This window comes from Uloborus diversus, chromosome 1 (genome assembly GCF_026930045.1).
Source record: "Uloborus diversus isolate 005 chromosome 1, Udiv.v.3.1, whole genome shotgun sequence".
NCBI lineage: Eukaryota > Metazoa > Arthropoda > Arachnida > Araneae > Uloboridae > Uloborus > Uloborus diversus.
In genome coordinates, this window is record NC_072731.1 from 230,309,927 (window position 1) to 230,328,525 (window position 18,599).

Sequence of the window (18,599 nt, forward strand, 5' to 3'; positions counted from 1 at the left end):
TTTTTTTTTTCTTTTAGTTTAACGATCCTCATAAGTTCGGTATGAAATACTAATGGAAGAACGTTTGTTTATAAAACAAATGTGATATTTCAGTACTAGAGCCTGCCTGTAAATTGTCCACATGGCCCTTTAATCCCGCAATACTTATATTTGTTTATGCCGCTTAGTACAGTGTATGCATCTAATACGCCCCATTAGCGAAATAAAGAACCGCAAAAATTTCACAGACGATGCCATTCATGGTTACTGAACAATTCAAATCTGTCGATACTTACCTGACAATCTAAAACAAGTTGTTTGCCCTGTCATTGAAAGAAACTCTTTCTTTGCGCATCCCGAAATTTTATTAATGGCAATGGTGTTTAATGAAAGGGGGCACATAAGAGAACTAGCATTTAGAAACGTCTTAAAAGCCAGAGAATCTGTTTCTAAAGGCAAAAGCATTAGAAACTTTGTCATTCCATCTCTAAATTTCGAAGCAGAAGGTTACACAGAGATTATTAATTGGAACACGACAAAGCTATCTTCTCCACCTTTTCTTCGAAAAGTTCCTAACAAAGACATTGAAAATTTTATTGTAACAGGCACTATACCCGACTGGGATATAAAACTATTCCTCTGCCATACGCAAGCTGTCGAAAGATGTGTGAAGCTAATGACGGAAGCTTCACTCAAAGTGTGGATTTAAATCAAAAGATGTCTACATAAGAGCAACATTGAAATCCAGATCAATTAAGCCCGAATTTTCCAAAAAATCTTATTATAAATTAGCTTCAACAACTAACACTTAAAACAATAAGACTTGTATACTGGATTGTAAATTTGGTAAATATTTTATAACTTTCTATTATTTGAAAATGTTTCATTGTTGTAAAGAATGGTAGTTTTGCTTGTTTCGAATATACCTTAAAAGTCAAGAAATAAATTAATGTTTATGTGTAATATAGGCTTTTTTTAAAGGCTTTTCCCTGTAACACCGGGGAAAAAAACAACAAGAACAATTTTATTTTTAATCACTAAGAAAAGATGAAATTCTCAATTTTTTTACTTTTCATGCTTGTTCCTGGATCAGAAGGTATTATTTGATTTCAATATGTTTTTTTTTAAATTTCTGAAGGCTTCACCATCGTAACTTTTCCGTCTTAGAGTATTAAAAAGAAACGTTGGAGCAACATTTTTAAAAAATCTCTAAGAACACATGAAATTTTCCATTTTTTTTTTCAAATTTTTAGGCTTGTTGCGGGATCGGAAGATATTTAAAAATTTTTGTTTTGTTTTGTAAGTCTTCACCAATCGCAACTTTTCTGCACTATTACGATTCGAAAATAAAAACTTTGTTTTTTTTCGTTCCACCCTAGTAAACAACTTGTTTTAGATTCTCAGGTAAATATCGACAGGTTTGAATTGTTCTGTAAACATGAATGGCACCGTCTGTGAAATTTTTGCGGTTCTTTATTTCGCTAATGGGGCGTATTAGATGCATACTCTGTACTAAGCGGCATAAACAAATATGAGTATTGCGGGATTAAAGGGCCATGTGGACAATTTACAGGCAGGCTCTAGTACTAAAATATCACATTTGTTTTATAAACAAACGTTCTTCTATTAGTATTTTATACCGAACTTATGAGGATCGTTAAACTAAAAGAAAAAAAAAGCTAAAAAAAAGGGCTTAAAGTTTACATTTTTTCAAACATGTAGGTTCGTTGCGCGATCGGAAGATATTGTTTTATTTCAAAAAGATATTTTTTTTTTCACTTTGAAGTCGTCACTAAATGTAACTTCTCCGTTCTGTAGCCTGAAAAAGTACATTGATCCAAAAATGTTAAAAATTCGGAAAAATCCTGAAATTCTCAACTTTTTCGATTTTTTAGGCTTGGTTCTGGATCTGAAGGTATTATTCGATTTCAAAGTTTTTTTTTTATTTCTGAAGGTTTTACCAATCGTAACTTTTCCATCTTAGAGCTTTAAAAAGAAACATAAAACAAAATTTTTGAAAAATCACTAAGAAAACACGAAATTTTCCATTTTTTTTTCAAATATTCAGGCTCGTTGCGGGATCGGAAGATATTATCCGATTTTAAAAATCTTTGTTTTGTTTTGTAAGTCTTCACCAATCGCAACTTTTCCGCACTATTACGATTCGAAAATAAAAACTTTGTTTTTTTCGTTCCACCCTAATGACCAGCCAGGCATGTAAGGGTAAAAGATTCATGCCCGATCAGAATTTTTACATGCCCCGGTTTTTGTGTTGAGAGCAAGGAATTTACATTAGTTAGCACAAGTGTTTCTATGCCGAATACCTTGGCTGCCAGCACAATCCTATGCATATGGTGTACCTGCATTTGAATCACTAAGCGAGTAGTTTTACTTTCTTAAAAATTTTGGTACAGATGTGACATACCCCCCCCCCCCCCCCCCATTTGGCGGCATCCGATTTTTTGCACAAAATTTAAATATTTTTCTCGTCAATGAGGCGATAATTTTTTAAGCATAGCATCCCTGGCGGAACTAACCTGTGTTTGACAACCCGAAGGCAATCTTAGATCTGTTCAAACTTGTTCACTTGTTATCGGTTTCACGCAGGAGAGATTCTTGTTCTTTCGTGCAATATACCTTACAGAAAATCTTATTTTGTGTTAGTTTAAATTCAGTAGTTGTGTTTTGATGAATAAATATTAGAAAACACCAGTTTCTTCAAACTTGAACGTTAATTAAAAGTAAACTCCAACTTGGTGTGTATCTCTTAGGTGCCATTGTCATTTTGTTTCAGAATGAATGTGAGGATTCATACCATAAAAAGGTAAGTTCTTTATTTTAGGATTCAAAAAAAACTCACACTTCCGAAATTCTTTGTTTTTACAAATCCTTGAAGGGTTCTTGTAGTTTTTTAACTTTATTTTTACTGCATGTAAATTAATTTTACAAAAATAGTACGGTTATTTTGTTCTAAAAGTTAATTCTTATCGATGCCACGAATTATTTAGACATTCTTTTAACATGCCTCCTTTAGGTACTGACTTTCTGAAAATAAGTTGACTCCCGCATTTTATAAAAATATAAAGGTGTTATTTTATTTAAAATATAATAGGTATTTTGAAAGCATGTCTGGATAGCAAATAAATGTATGGTATTTTTGTATTGTTTATGTTTAGGATGTTCTGTTGAGACATTTTTACTTTTCATACATCAAGATTTGAGTAACTAAGCGCTTTTTTGGCTGAAATAGTTATTGATTTTGGGGATGTTTTCTGCTTTAAACATCGCAATTTGAATCTCTTTGCTCTTTTTTAGCAGAGTATGACAAAAGTTTTTGTTCGATGAAATGCATGTTGGAAAATAGCTTTTATTTCTATTGCTATATATTTCATTGGTGAGCTGTTATAGTAATTTGTCAATTTAAGCATTTTAAATACTTCCTAGTAATTGTCTTTGGTGTACAAAAATTTCCTAGTTTCCGATATTTTTCAAGCGTATATTCGTGATGTTTTTTGTTGTTTTTATATATATTGTGTTCTGAAGTGTTTTTTATCTGATTTTTTCCTGTTGGCGCTAAAAAAGCACCACTAAGAGCGATGTATGACATATTTCGTCATACATCGTTTTCTTGGCGCCAACAGGAAAAAGTCGCCAAGAGTAGGGTATATCACATCAGTTCCAATTTTTTTAAATTATTTTTAAAAAAATGTAAGTATTTTTGCATTTATTAATTTTTATGCAAATTTTGAAGTGCATAAGTGAGCAAGTGGAACTCACTTACAGACCTCTGCTAGAGCCCATCAATGCACCCTCTAGCATCTCTGCCCCCTACCGGCACTCAGTGACATAAACACAGCATTAGGAATTTTCCTGACATGTTTCCTAGTTTCAGTACATTGTAGTTCAGGGATTCCCAACCGGTTCTTCGTGAACCCCTGGGGGTTTTCGAAAAAGATATTGTAATGACGGAGTTTTAACATGTCTGTTCCTGATGAAGTTTCATGTTCAAGCGGTTTCAAGGAAAATTTGCTTCTTTCTTATTCATTTGTCTCTCGCACATTCTATACTCTTAGCATGGAAACATTACATGGAGCATATGCGAGCGTCTCAAATATTTTGATGCTTAGTTTCTTTACCTTTTGAGTCCGATGAAGAGCTATTGCTCTTCTTTTGTGTCGAGTCCAAAATGCATAGAAGTGAGATCACGCTGTTGTTTGTGGCTATAATTTTCGCTCTACGCAGACTACAATTTACTTTCAGCTTTGTTGTCAAAAAAGAGAAAGAATGGCCAGCAACCCAAAAATACCACAGAAGTATGAAAAATTAATTACTGTAGAAAATTTTCGTGGGTGAAAGTTTGGCAGTGTAAGCTTTACGCAGTAAAAAAACAAAAAAAAAACACGACGGAATTAAACCATGCACTATATGTAAATAAGGAATTTATGAAATTTATGTTGGAAATTTCTTTTGTAGTAAGTCAGCTTAAAAATATTTGTTTCGTTAAAAATTCCCTTTCGGTTTAAAATTTAGAGTAAATGCGTAAATTGGAAAAACGACACTTCTATTATTTTCTTAATATATGCATTTTATAATGACAATGCAGCTTACGCATAAAGTTAGATGAGATAAATAAGGATTGAATCCTCTGGAATAAGTGAATTACTTTTTTGAACAACATGATGTATAGAATGCTATTTAAAGTTTTATGCTATATCTTCAAATATTTCATTAATGTCTACTTCCAGGAATCACAGTCCTGTGTTTCAATATCTCAGCCCTCACTTGCTCAAAATAAACCTAGTTATAGGTATGTTGATTTTTGTTGCCTTAAAGTTTTTTTAAAAATATTGTTTGTTCACATACAAAAAAGAAAAAGAAAAAAATAGTTTAAAAAACTAAAAAAACACGCTTTCGTAGCAAAATGAACTAAAAAGTGAAAAATAAGCTTTGGATGATAGTAGTTGACCAATCACTTAATTTTAATGTAATACACAAAAAGCGTGGGGTGCTGTCTATTTACATTTTTGCTTGGACAACAAATGGAAGAAATTCAAGACGACTGATAAGAAGCCCCCCCCACGCTTTTTTGTATTACATTAAAATTAAATGATTGGTCAACTACTATCATCCAAAGATTATTTTTCACTTTTTAGTTCATTTTGCTACGAAAGCGTGTTTTTTTAGTTTTTTAAACTATCTTAAAGTTAAGACAAGGACACCCCAATGGGAAGCTACTGTGAGTCATCGATGTATATGTTTGCGGAAATCATATTTATATTACTTTGAAAATTTGAGATGCATTTGAATGAAAGCTTTGTTCAACAATGGTCTGATCAGCAATGAATTTCCAATTGAAGGTTCACCTAAATTTGGCATGAAATTAGTTAAAAACAATTATATTTCATGTTCTAATTATCTTGGAACATTGGAACAAATTTTGTCAGATGCAGAAAAATTAAAGGTTTTTGCTGATATTTTTAAATAATTTGGAGAGCATTTTTTAATGTATTTTTTAAAATTTTTCCTTTTTCACATTGTTGGATTTATGCCAAAATATTGATTAAAATTGGAGGAAACTAACAATTAAAAAAGTTATTAATTAATTTGATTATAGAACATTGCATTGTCATCGGGTCTGAGGTCGCGTGCCAAATTTGAAAAGAATCCGATCGCAGGAAGTGGGGGAAATTTGAGCTGAAAGATTCCGTTACAAGATACATACATACGGGTGAGGCTAATAAAAGCGTGTTAAAAAAGTAAGAGAATTTTTGAGAGTGGTGCTTCAAGTTGAGTATTTTTTTTTAAAGATTTAATAAATGGTTGGTTGTTTACCTTTTTTTTTCTGAAAAAGAAGAGAGTAAACATATCCACCTGTAACACAAGGTTATTTCATTTCAGTAATTCTCGTGTTTTTTTGTATTGTGGTCATTCACTCTAGCAGATTGTCGGATTTTTTTCTCTGCTATATTGTCTCATAGTTGTATTATAATTTTTAATAATACTCAGTTTTAAAATTTTGTATAATTAAAGTTTTAAGTGTAACCTAGTTTTTAGTTTTTATCAGGATTTGCTTTCTGCCGGCAGAAACTAGTTTTTGCCCTGCCAGTGGCAGAAACTGGTTATAAACGGCAGAAACTGGCAAAAACTTAAAAGCATCTTTAATTACTTAAGTGATTGCTAAATGATATTCATTTAAGTAAACTAAAAAATTAAGCTTCATTTCATCATTTAAAAAAATAAAATCCTATGCTAATGCCCTTGATTTAGTTTGAGAAGGGAACTTTTCAATTGCAGATGCTCGTAATGTTTGGATTAATCTAACAAAGGACGAAAAATCATATAGGTGCTCAGGAAAGAGGAGCGAAATACAAATTTAAAAGGCATTTCTGATTTTAATTTGCTCACTCATATGTTTCATCTAAATTGTTTGTGATCGAAATTATCACGTGCTTCAAGAAGAAAATGCCAGAATTTTACTTGCCAATAAATATTAAGATAGATTTTGTACCTTAATGTCACAGTTTTGCAAAAAAAAAATTGTCCCTATTTCTCAAAACTTATTTTTCCAGTTAAATTTCTCTCACTACCCCAGTTACTACATGGTGAACCAGTTAAAAAAATATATACAATCGATGAAAGTTTCACGAACATTGCTTGTTCCTTCATGCATTGCTTGCTAGCTCTTCTGTTGAAGGAATATTCTAAAGTTTCTCATTTGTACATATTAGATTGAGAAACTGTTTAGATTTTAGAAACCACCTTTACTAAGAAGCAACTGCAGGGTCCAAACAATGTAACATTTAATTTTAAATTGTGGTAATATCTTAATTAAATTGTGCTTTGGTTAATAATTTTTTCCATGTACTTCCTATTGCATGTCAATAATTTAATTTTTTTTATTTTGTGAGTTTTTGCCAGTTTCTGCCGCAAATGTGGCAGAAAGTGGTTTTTGCCATGCCGGTTTTAACCGGTTTCTACCAGTGGTTTTAACCGCCTCGGCAGGAACTTGCCAGCCCTGGTTTTTATAAATCTTGTCGTAATTCAAAAATAATCTTTTAATGCTAGTGTTTTAGATGATAATCAAAATATAAGCACAGACACAGATAAATGGTTCCTGTTCTGCATTTATTAACATTAAAGAAAAAAGGTATTTTATAAATGAAAACCTAAAACATCACAAATTCAATGGTGTGTAAATAACTTACAATGATGCATTGAATATTATAGGATTAAAACATATTAAAAAAAGAGAGAATTAGAGCTAAAATTTGTAAAAATTAAGACAACTTGAAAGCATATCTTATTTTGCTGTTTTGTTAAAAAGTGATAAAATATTTCTACCAGGATGATTTAATCATGAAAAACAATTAGATCATTTTTCATGAAAAATGACTGATTGTTGTCTTCACTAATTTAAAATGAAACAGTAGATGCAACAACTATTGGAGTTCTTGATATTAGTATGTTTGTAGCAAAGTTTTCACTTCATAAATAATTTGCAATTTTGTTGTATAGTATGAAGCAAAATTATATTGTAAATTTTTTTCCTCGTTTCAGTGTTACAAGTGTTCCATCATTAAGTGCTGAAATTGTTGTTCTTCAGCATCCGACTTCAGTAACTCTTCATAAGTTCATTGATGTTAAAGTTATTAGTGGTGGCATTTCAATTTTGGGGTGGAACATGACTTCCCTGAGTGAAAAAGTTACCATATTTTCTTATGAAAGAACTGGACTCATCGAGCTTACCACTTTGCATGCAGACCCAATGTGGAAAACGAAAGAAACCTGTAAAAGTATAAAAACAGCTCTTAAAGAAATTATAGGGAAGGAGGATACAATTAAAATTCTTGAAAAGTGTGGCAACTCATCTGTCATTGTGATGCTACAAAGAGCAGCATTTACATCACCGTTAAAGATTCTTAGTATTTACTATCCAAGAGAATCATGGCTTCCGACAGATTGGAAAAATAATCGCCATTTTATAAAAAAGAAGTCTAGTCATCAGGTCATCAAGTTCACAGTCGATCATGTAACAGTAGCTGAAGCAATTGCTCATGCAATGCGTAAAGCAAGTATGATTGCATTTTTATGCCTTGTTCATTACTAAGTGCTATTTGTATGTGCTTTTTGAAATTTCTTCTTAGTAGCTTAGCTGGGTTCTGAAGTAAAAGTTAGATTAATTTTGGGGTAAAAGATGTATGACTCCTGCGGGGGAAAAAAAATGTTAGCTCTAACTAGCTAACTGCAAGTTTTGTTGGACATTTTTAAAATGAAAAGCAACGGGAATTAAAAAGAAATATTATTAATAATTTGTTTACAAACTAAACTACTATTTATACGACTATCATTAGGGCATACTTGCCAAATTGTGTGCATTAGGCATAATATTTATACTTCTTAACTCTTAACTAGGCTTGCCAAACGTCCCAGTTCCACCAGGACAGTCCCTGTTTTCAGACAAAATGCTGGTGTCCCGGCCAGTTTACTTCGCGTCCTGGAAAAAAAATAAATCGGAGAAATGATGTCCAAAAAAATTTTTAAATAATTAACGGTGAAGGATTCTTTTGGACAATTAATGTTACAATCCTTTGTAACATTAACATGGAAAACTAGTATTGGACTAGCTTTTGTAAATATCTTTACAACAAGATCAAAACCGAAAAAATTCTACCCAATGTAAACATTATTTTACTTTTTATCCCTCATTTAAAGTCTTTCTTCTAACTAAAGTAATCTGTAAATATAAATGTGTAAGAAATAAAGTGTTTCCTGGTTTTGGTTCATAATTAGTAACCATTTATTCATAGCATTGAGAATGAACTACCCTCTAAAAAACACTCTAAAAACTGGCCAAAATGTGTGTACCCTTTTGAAGACCAGCAACACTGTGTGTGGGTGTGGGAGGGGGGGAATACATTCTGGTGTCCCGGTTGAACATTTCAAAAATCTGGCAAGCCTACTCTTAACTGATATTGCACTTTTAAAAGGCTTTTTTTTTTACACATATTGAAATCCAATTGCATCCGCTTCTGTAAAACTCGCTCATTTTTGTTCACTATGCCATTCTACAGCTTAAAATTTAATAATTTTGTATTGTTATATTCAACTTTTATTTTATTCTCATACTTTACTTTTTGTTGTGGACTTGTATGCTCATTGTTTTGCCACTCTCATTCGAAAAATTTCTATTCATTTCCACTCCAGTTTATTCAAGCCAGCACCATTCTCAAAGTTTATTCTATTGCTTACCAAAGATGTAGTGAACGAAGATATTAATAAAGTTAAACTTATGTTGCTGTTAAAAACGTTTAGAATGGTGATAGATTTCTGAAATGAAGGAACTTTCTTTTGGAAAAATAAAATAAGTCTAAAGTCTAGAAATTTTGTCAGTTATACAAAAATGTAAAGGGTACTTAAGCTTTCTTAAAGTTTGGACAATCATATCAGTTACTGTAACTGAAGCATTATTTGTTTTTTAATATTAGTAACTTAAGAAATGTTTTGTTCAAAAAATCTTTTTTGGGACATTCTAAGAATTGGAATATTGAATTCCGATTATTAAACGACTTTGTTAAAAAATAATAATAATAAATATTATTTTTAACACAAAAATACAAAAATATTGCATGCATAAGTTTCAAGAGTAAAAATGTAAATCTTTTTTCAATGCAGAAACTTTTTTTAGCTTCTGATGCTAAGCAGCCTTTCTCGTGACTTGAGCATTCACATGTATGCAATATTTGTTGACTAGTTGGATGTTAATTATTTTTCAAACGTTTGCACTCGATAACTAGTAGAAAAAAACCATTTTTTACAAATTTCAATCCCTATATCTTTTTTTATTGAAAAACCCATATTTGTATGTGCCTTTGCTTGTTCTTAGACTACATTTACTGAAAATATTAACTTTTTGTTAAATTAAAGGCATATACTTGTAATTGAGTATTAAAAATATTTTCTGAACAGGAGGAGTTGATGTATAGTTAAATTTGTTCAGTACTGTTTCAAATGGTCTTTTACACCCTTAGCTGTGAACGCCAAAAATCCTGCTCCACGTGTCGTTATTTGTGGGAACTCGCATACTGGAAAATCTACTGTTGCACGTTTTATTATCAATAGGCTGTTGGAAATGTAAGTATGATTCTCTTATTAAGTGTCTAATTTAAGGGAGGGGTAAGGTTTTCAGCTTCAAAAAATACACTTTTGTCACATTTCTTTCTTTTTTTTTTTTTTTTTAAGGGTTTGATTAAATTTATTAAAACCATTTATGCATTATTATATATAGTTTTAAGAATATGCTATAAAATTTTGATAAAAAAATATCCACAGACTAAAATTTTTCCCAGAGCGCCTTTGGAGAAAGACCATTTGCCGTGTTCACTATCTCAGCTGACAATTATCTGAAAACAAAAAGTATTTGAATTTTATCAAAGCATTAATAAATCCTCCCCTCAACGGTCTGTTTTTTTTTTCTTCACTCTAAAATTTTTCGGCTATTTTAAGTTAAAAGTGCTATTTTTCACGAAAAGTTCTGCCATTTTGTAAGTAAAAAACAGATTTAAAATAAAAAAAAAATTCTAAAAACCAACATTTAAGGGAAGTTTTTTATATGCAAAATGTGTGTATCAAGTTTAAAATGAATCAGACCAGTAGTTTTTAAAATGGGAATGAACTTTGAAAAAGTGGTTTTGAGAACAAGACGTTAAATGTTATAGAAGCTAAAACCATTGAATCCAGATCCACGAAGTACAATCCCTATAGCAGCTTCGATGTCCTCAGCATCTTTTTTTTTTTTTACTGATACTTATTTAATTTTAACTAACTCCAAGCAAGTAGCACTGAGGTTCTGAGCGTCCATAGCTTTAGACTTCTTCAGCTGTCGGAGCTACAGCTTGAAGGAGCAGAGACTAAATACTCGATAATTTTGGGAATTTTGCTTGGATTGACTGGAAATTTTGGAAATATAGTTTTCGAATGTTTAACTGCAAGAAAATATGTAAAAGATAAAATCAATTTTTTAAAAGTGCAAATCCCTACCCCTCCCTTAAGAGATAATGTAGTTTTTGCTGCCTTCAGAAATTTTCTCATTGTTAAACAAATTTTATTTTATATTTTAATTTTTCATAAATATCCACCATCGAGCTATAAGTAAAAAAAAAAAAAACCTGAAAGAAAAAGCAAAGTTATGCTTGGCTACGTGATATGATATGATTTGTTTTCAGCTGTTTAAAAACTTCAAGCAACCTTTTTTTTTTCTGAAATTTCAAATTATGAATTTATTAGATATAAAAAGAAACTTTATGCAGAGAAAAGTTAAAATAAATATTACATTAAAAAAATTGCAGAGAACTGCATACGTATGATTCATAGTCGCGAGAAACCCCTTTTTCAATGCAAAAAAACGTTAGCTTATGGGTGTCAAGATATCCAACAAAATTGCATATCTTTTCATCCATAAGCTCATCTCTTTTGAATTGGAGAAAGGGCTCAGTGTAACCCCGAAACAAGTGCGTTAATTCTGCAAATTTGTGTGATTTAATGAAGTTATGTTTAGTTATATGCATTTATTCAAAATTTTCAGCAGTTAAGGTCAACACACCAGTAGCAGCCAATGCTGAATGGTGCTTCAGTAGTTGCCACTTCAAGGTTTGTATTTGAAAAAATAGGGTTCTCGAGGCTTCCCAATGGATTCAAACATGCAGGAGGTAATACCTCCTGCACATTTGAGGCAGTGAGAAGCAAAGGGATGTAAGTGGCAAAATTAAAAATTTGGAGATAACCAGTTCACATGGTAGGTCAACCTCTCCTCTATCTTGGGGCAAGAGATGGCACTAGTTAGCCCTGGTAGTTGCAGCTATACAGCATGTTTTACGGAAAAAAAATCAATGAAAGCCTACCTAGATCCTAATCTTTAAACGCGATTTAATCAAAACTTGAAAATATCCATTTGCATCCGTTTGCTTCTCACTGCCTCATTTGATGTTTTTTTAAATCCATTGAAAGACCTGGAATCCTTTTTTTTTCTTTTACAGATATAAACCTTGAAGTGGCCACTACTGAAGCACTGGGCACTACTCTGCCGTGGGCAGGTAAAGAACAGTATATGCAAAAATGAGTTTTCGAGATTTTTGATAAAATGTGTGTTGGTTTCAATACTAGAGATAGAGAAACGTTGAAATTTGACATCTTTTTAAGGGTTTTTTTTCAGCAGAAACCAAATAAGCAAGCTTGTACAATTAAGCTAACATACAATAGATGACAAAAATGAAAAATGTGCAGCTACTGCCCTTTACCTGCCCATGGCAGTACTGGTGTGTGTACCTTACTTGTCGTATATTATCTTCAAGAAAACAAAAGTTTACTTGTTTTTGACTAAATGGATCTTGATTACAGGTTTTCACATGTGTTTTATCTGGATGCTGATCCTGGACAGCCAGAATTTACTCCACCTGGTGTAGTCAGTTTGAGCAAAGTTGACAAGTGCATGATAGGTAATTTTTAAATTGTCATTATTAGAGATTTCCCCCCTTTAATGTTTCAAATAAAAGACCCCGTGCCTCCTCCCAGAGTGCTGAGTAACAGATTTTTTAAATATATTTTATTGTTATTGAGGGAAAAAAAAGAACACGTTGTGGGAAAATAAAGTGATCTTTAGCAGAAAAAAAATGAGCTGATGTATGCATCACTTGACTCAGTGGTTGGAAGTAGAGCGCTACAAGTAGCGACGCTACTGTAGTAGCTACATTTTTTAGTAGTTTCTAGTGTAGTGCACTATTTTTTGAAAAAAGTAGTGTAGCGAGTAGTTCGATACAAACAATTAGTAGTTTATAGCGATTTCAGAAAACTACTTTTAAATAAACTTCCGAAGAAAAAAAGAAGAATCAAAGTTCAAACGAATTTGACTGGTGCAAGGTTTACACAAGTGCATCAGCGGATACAATGAGAAATAAAGCTCATAAAAATACGAGATCAATCGTTTTAACGCCATACGTTATATCTGTTTGACGCCATTAGTTTGTTTGTCATCGTATTTCTCATATTTCGTCAATATTTATATTCAATAGAGCTTGACTTAAAAAGAAAGTATATGAATTAGCGATAACCGCCAATTTTGTAACTCCTTTTTTTTTCTGGCTGCCGAGAATGTCCCATGGATGAACATTTTAAATTTCAAAGAGATTTTTGTTCCAAGATTGTAAAAGCACTTATTTTCGCGAAAATTAAAATATCGGTGATTTCGCAAGTGGAAAATTTCGTGAATTTTATATGAACAGACCGAAAATTGAAAAACAAAAGTATTTCGTGAAGGTGAGGCTTACATTTTCGTAATTACGATGGGCACGGAAAAATCGTGAAAATAGTGCTTCTACAGTGTTCACCAAATAAAGAAGCTGTAAATATTATAGAAGATGATACTAAACTGACCTGACCGGCTTACAATAAATACGAGCAGGAGAGTGTTTATAAAAGTATGATAACGGACATTTTTGGGGAAAATAAAAAGAAAAAAGAAATAATAGATAATTCTTAGTAGTATTCCATGTTCAGATGAGCTAATTTATCAATCTATCCCTTTTTCTGTTCAATCTTCATACAGTGAGTGTGTGTATTAGGGTGCCCCCGAAAAATCAAAAGTTGATTTTTCAAATCGCACACCCTCTGTATTTTTCCTTTAAAGTCAAAACAATTGTAAAAAATGTTTCATATAATTTTAACAACGGCAAACAGTCTGGCTTTTGTCTGAGAGTAAAAACCAGCTCTGTGTACTAGACCAAATAAAAAAATATATAATTTTTTTCGAAGTTTGAAACTTTACATTGATAAAACGTTTGCCCTATAGTACCACATGTACCACAAACATATTTATTCAAATTAAAAAAAAAAACTTTTAGGTATCCTACACTTGGCCTAAAATTAATAATTTTTTTTTAACTTTTCTTTTTTTATATACAAATTTTTAAAAAGCAAGGTAAATTTAACGAAATTATCAAGCTAAAAAATATGAGAAGTAAAGTAGGTTATTAGCGTTAAACAGAAATTTTTGCTCTCCTGCAATATTTAAGTCTCCTACATAGTACTCAAAGATATGCATTTTTTCAAGGTTAAGTTAAATTTTTCATTTTAAATTTCTTTTTTTTTAAATATTATTATTCATTTACAAATGTGTGTGTTGATCTGAAAAATGTGTTCGCTAATAATTTTTGAACTTGATATTTTGTTTCCATTAAAATGTAGATAAATAGAAAAAAAAATCAATTTTTTGAAGAAAATTATAAAGTTTAGGCCAAGTGTGAGATATCTAAATGTTTTTTAAATTTGAATAATTGATTTTATGGTGCATGTGGGATGTGGGATATATAGGGGCAAGAACAATCATATATCAACAAAAATTTCGAGTTACTAAAAATTTTTTTTTTTTTTTTTTTTTTTTTTTTCAATTTGTCCTGACATACCTACAAGTGCTGGCTTAACCTTTCAGACGCAGGTCGGCACGGGTTGCCGTTGTTCAAACTGCATGAAAACTTTTTTTTTTTAACAATTGTTTTGACATAAGAAGAAAAATATAAGAGGGTATGCAACTAGAAAAATGGACTTTCATTTTTTGTGGGGCACCCTAGTCTGTATGCTTTTTATTTACTTATTTTGTAAAAAGTAGCAAAGGAGCGGCTACATTTCAAAAGTAGTTGTAGTTGTAGTTAACTATATTTGTAACGAAGTAGTTGTAGTTCGCTGCAAAATAAATGTAGTTTTTCCAACCACTGATTTGACTTCCTTTTACTCCAATTTAAGGTCATTTCACCGTTACTGGCAATTTTAATGTGATTCAATAGTTTACTCTCTAAATATCACCAACAGTGGTCAAATTGAAATCAGATTTAAAAGAAGAAAAAAAATTGCCATATTTGTCACCAAGTTGGCGATCAAAAGACTAGCAATATATTGCCAAGTATCCACCAAATGATAACACCACTTGAGTTAATAGTATCCACCAATATTTCTGGTATGAATTTACAGTAGTACCTTGCAAAGTTGTCTCTTAAAAAGTGCTTGAACTTTTTTCTCCTTGAAGGGTTATGAACCCTGATTGACGTACCCTGATCCCCAAATGATGGGCCTGAAGGAAAATTCTGGTTTTTGCAAAGTATGAAAAATAGTGTTTTACTTCCCAGGTGCTGTTAACGAAAGAGAAGAGTCTCTTTTATGGATTTCTTTTTTTTTTTTTTGGTTTGTGTGTGTGTGTGTGTTATCCATATATAACATACAAGGGCGGATCAAATGTAAACCGGAATTCTTAAAAAAAAAAAAAAAATTGTTTGCATCAACCAAAAGGTATATATCAGTGATCCTTTATCTACATGGTGTCCTTCTTTTAATACACATTTTATCTAACAGATGGGTAAGCATTTGATGCCATCACGATAGAAAGAAAAGGGATGTGTGCAGAGCTGATTGCTCACTATAACTCCTCTATACTTGCACCATCATCAAATTGTTGTCCTCCTAGGTCAAATGGTAGCCACAGGGCGATAAATCTGGACTGTACAAACGGGATTTCTTGGTATGTCCGATGAAATTCCTTCAATTTTTTCTCGTCAAAGCGGCAGTATGTGACCTTGCATTTCATGAAGAAGAATCACTTTGCGAATCGCTTACCAATATCACATGTTGTATGCAGCTTGTGCTTCGTCCCAAAGATGACAGCAATAGCCTGCATTAGTTTTCCTTCCGTAATGTCATGAATGGTAACAATATTGTCTGCTAAGATGCTTGTCTGTGGTCTTTCACCAGGTTTGTTTTCCTAATTTGTTTCCTCAGGCTTATTGTCCTGCCATAATTTTTGCAGCCCACTCATGTGTTTCTTCCACAGACTGTGCTTAAAGCTATCTCAAAATTTCAGAGGGTTTGGTGCCATCTTTGCGAAAAATTTAATAATGATGCGTTGCGCAACTGACTTGTGCACATCTTGCTCATTCATGGGGTACTGAAGCAGCCCAGATTTCCAATGTGTGTGCGAACAAAAAACCCTTCTTTAGATATCCCCATCAACATATTGACAAGTCACCACTTTTACTAACAACAACGTAAGAGTCAAATTCCAGTTAATATTTGATCTGCCCTCGTATTAGCAATATCTACATCCCTTCAAACCTGACAAATGTTTTTTTATTTCAGTAAATTTACATGTCCAAATTGGTAAATTTCTGAAAAAAAGGTTTTTAATTTCCTTTTTATGAGAGTCTTAAGTTCAGATTATTTTCTAAGGGATCTGAGAAATTTTGCCAGGCGTCTTGCCAACAAAAATAATTGCTTTGAATTTTCCTCTGACATTTTCTTACCTGTTAGTTTTTTTTTTTTTTTATGAACTAAAGGGGATTAAAAAATATTGTTCCAATTAGAGGAAAAAAAAAATTATTTCCTTAATTCGCCATTGCATTTTCATCATTTTAAAATAAAATTATTATTCAATTATTTTATGAATATCTAATTTCTGTTAATTTATGTAGGACCACCTTTCAGTCATCTGCGGAAACCAATGAAGTAAGTTACACTTAACTATATATGTATGAATAAGATATGAATATATATGAAACAAATACTGCTTGGTCTGGGGAGGAAGCATTGCTTTTGAGTTGACTCTCCTATTTTTAGGGCTCCCAAAATGACTTTTTTTTCCCAAAAGTCACTTTTTTTTTCATTGGTCACTTAAGTCACTTCTGAATGTCAAAATTCATTTTTCATCACTATTTTGGTAAAAATGTCTGTTTTGTCGATTTTTTTGTTAACTGGAAAAAAAATCTAAACAAGTGACAAATATTTGAAATTTTTTACGAACATCCAAAAACGTTGCTGAGGGCCAGGATTCGCAGCAAGATCTAGAGGAGGAAAGTCCTTTTCCCCCTGACGGCATTGAGTTTGGCAGCGTGACTTGCTTGTGGCTATTTTCTTGTGATTACTTTTTTTTTTTTTTTTTTTTGTAAATAATTATTTAACTGATTTTGTTAATTTATGGAAGAATAGTCAGGCTAAAAATTCTTGTATTTTTGAACAGTCAAAAAAAATATGGTCTGTGCTTTTCTTGTTAAGTTATTAAAAAAATTTGTACTATTCTGTGTGTTCATGTTTGATAGTCAAAGTGAAATGCCTTTAATTTTGAACAGTTTTGGTCGATAATATTTTCTATGATTAGATTAAAAATTTTTTAGGTTCAGAACATTGCAGATTAAGTTTTAAAATGTGATAAAACTATATACAGTCGAGCCTCCATATATCGAACTTCCACATATCGAAATTTTCTATATATCGAAATTCCAGCAAATTTCAATATTCATTACATAGAAAAATTGTTTCTATATATCGAAAAAATCTCTATGTATCAAAATTTTTTTCGAGACTTTCGTAGATTTTTTTTTTCACTTTAGACTTTGTCTCATGAAAAATGAAGGTTGGGGGAGAAAATTATGGTTACTAAAGGTTGCTAAGAAACTCATAAGAAATCTGGGTTTGAGGGGTGTGTAGATAGGTCATTGTTCCGTTCTAGAGTTTTTAAATTCCCTCAAGTTTATTTCAAATCTTATGTAAAATCAGTTTCAAGTTATCCTTTTTATCTGTTGATTATCATTCCTAGTCTTTTTAGCTTCCGTAAAAATCATTCAAGTTAAGTAGATTAATTTTTTTACTTTTCTCTCGATTACATTGTCAAAACGAAAATCCCCTCATGTTGCGAATCAAGTTGAACTGCCGAAGAATGAAGATGTATGAGGCCACAAAAATGTAATTTCTGTTATTTTTTCAGTTGTTAACTTTCGTTTAATTCGATGCGTGTATAAATTATAAATTGGGTTTCATGCACGAAAATTAGCTTTAATTTTAATGTTTTAGGAGATTTCTATGATAAAATAAGATCGTTTCTATATATCAAATTTTTTTCCGGCAACTTGCTACTTCGATATATGGAGGTCCGACTGTACTTAGTTTTAGTGGTAATAGTTGATTATTGGTTGGTCACTTTTTTGCATCACTTTCTTGGTGAGAGCCCTGTATTTTAATTTAATACTCAATATTATGAGCTCTAACAATGTGCTTCCATGTTGTAGAATGGTTTTTACTGGAGCAATTTCTGCTGAAGCCTCTCCGCCTATGTATTTCAAAAGCATTAAGCAATTAACTCAGCAATACTTCAAGGAACATTCTTCAGAAACATTAATAGTCAACACAATGGGATGGATGCAAGGTAAAAACCTTAATTTGCTTTCTTGAGTAATTTTCATTGTAGAATTTGTTTCAGTGCTTTATAAGTTGGAAGATTCCCCTGGAAGCTGAGAAGACATCACTAACTTTTGCGTGGAAGAAAATTTTTTTCACTACAACCTGTGTATTCTCACATTTTAAAATTCCCTGTTTGAAATCTTGCCCTCCCTCCCCCTGCATAAACATTTTAAATTTTACCCACATTGTTAACAACAGCTTTCCTTTATTCCACTAAATTTACACTTGTCCCAATGCAGTGGAACCCCAATTTTACATTGTTCATTTCATACGTTATTCCTCTTTGGAGCTCATTTTCTGCTGGTCCCTGAAAAAAGATGTTCTGATAATGTAAAAATATTCCAGATTTTTTT

The 18,599-nt window shown here is 31.8% G+C and overlaps 1 protein-coding gene across 1 annotated transcript in view; it reads left to right on the plus strand.

Moving 5' to 3' along the window:
* LOC129225687 (polynucleotide 5'-hydroxyl-kinase NOL9-like) overlaps nt 1–18,599 on the plus strand; it is a 46,006-nt gene that overhangs the window by 15,098 nt on the left and 12,309 nt on the right. Inside the window, exons 3-8 of the mRNA XM_054860166.1 lie at nt 4,725–4,786; nt 7,537–8,051; nt 10,008–10,110; nt 12,373–12,470; nt 16,485–16,518; nt 18,075–18,211. Of these exons, the coding sequence (XP_054716141.1) occupies nt 4,725–4,786; nt 7,537–8,051; nt 10,008–10,110; nt 12,373–12,470; nt 16,485–16,518; nt 18,075–18,211 (949 nt within the window). The remainder of the gene's footprint in view (nt 1–4,724; nt 4,787–7,536; nt 8,052–10,007; nt 10,111–12,372; nt 12,471–16,484; nt 16,519–18,074; nt 18,212–18,599) is intronic.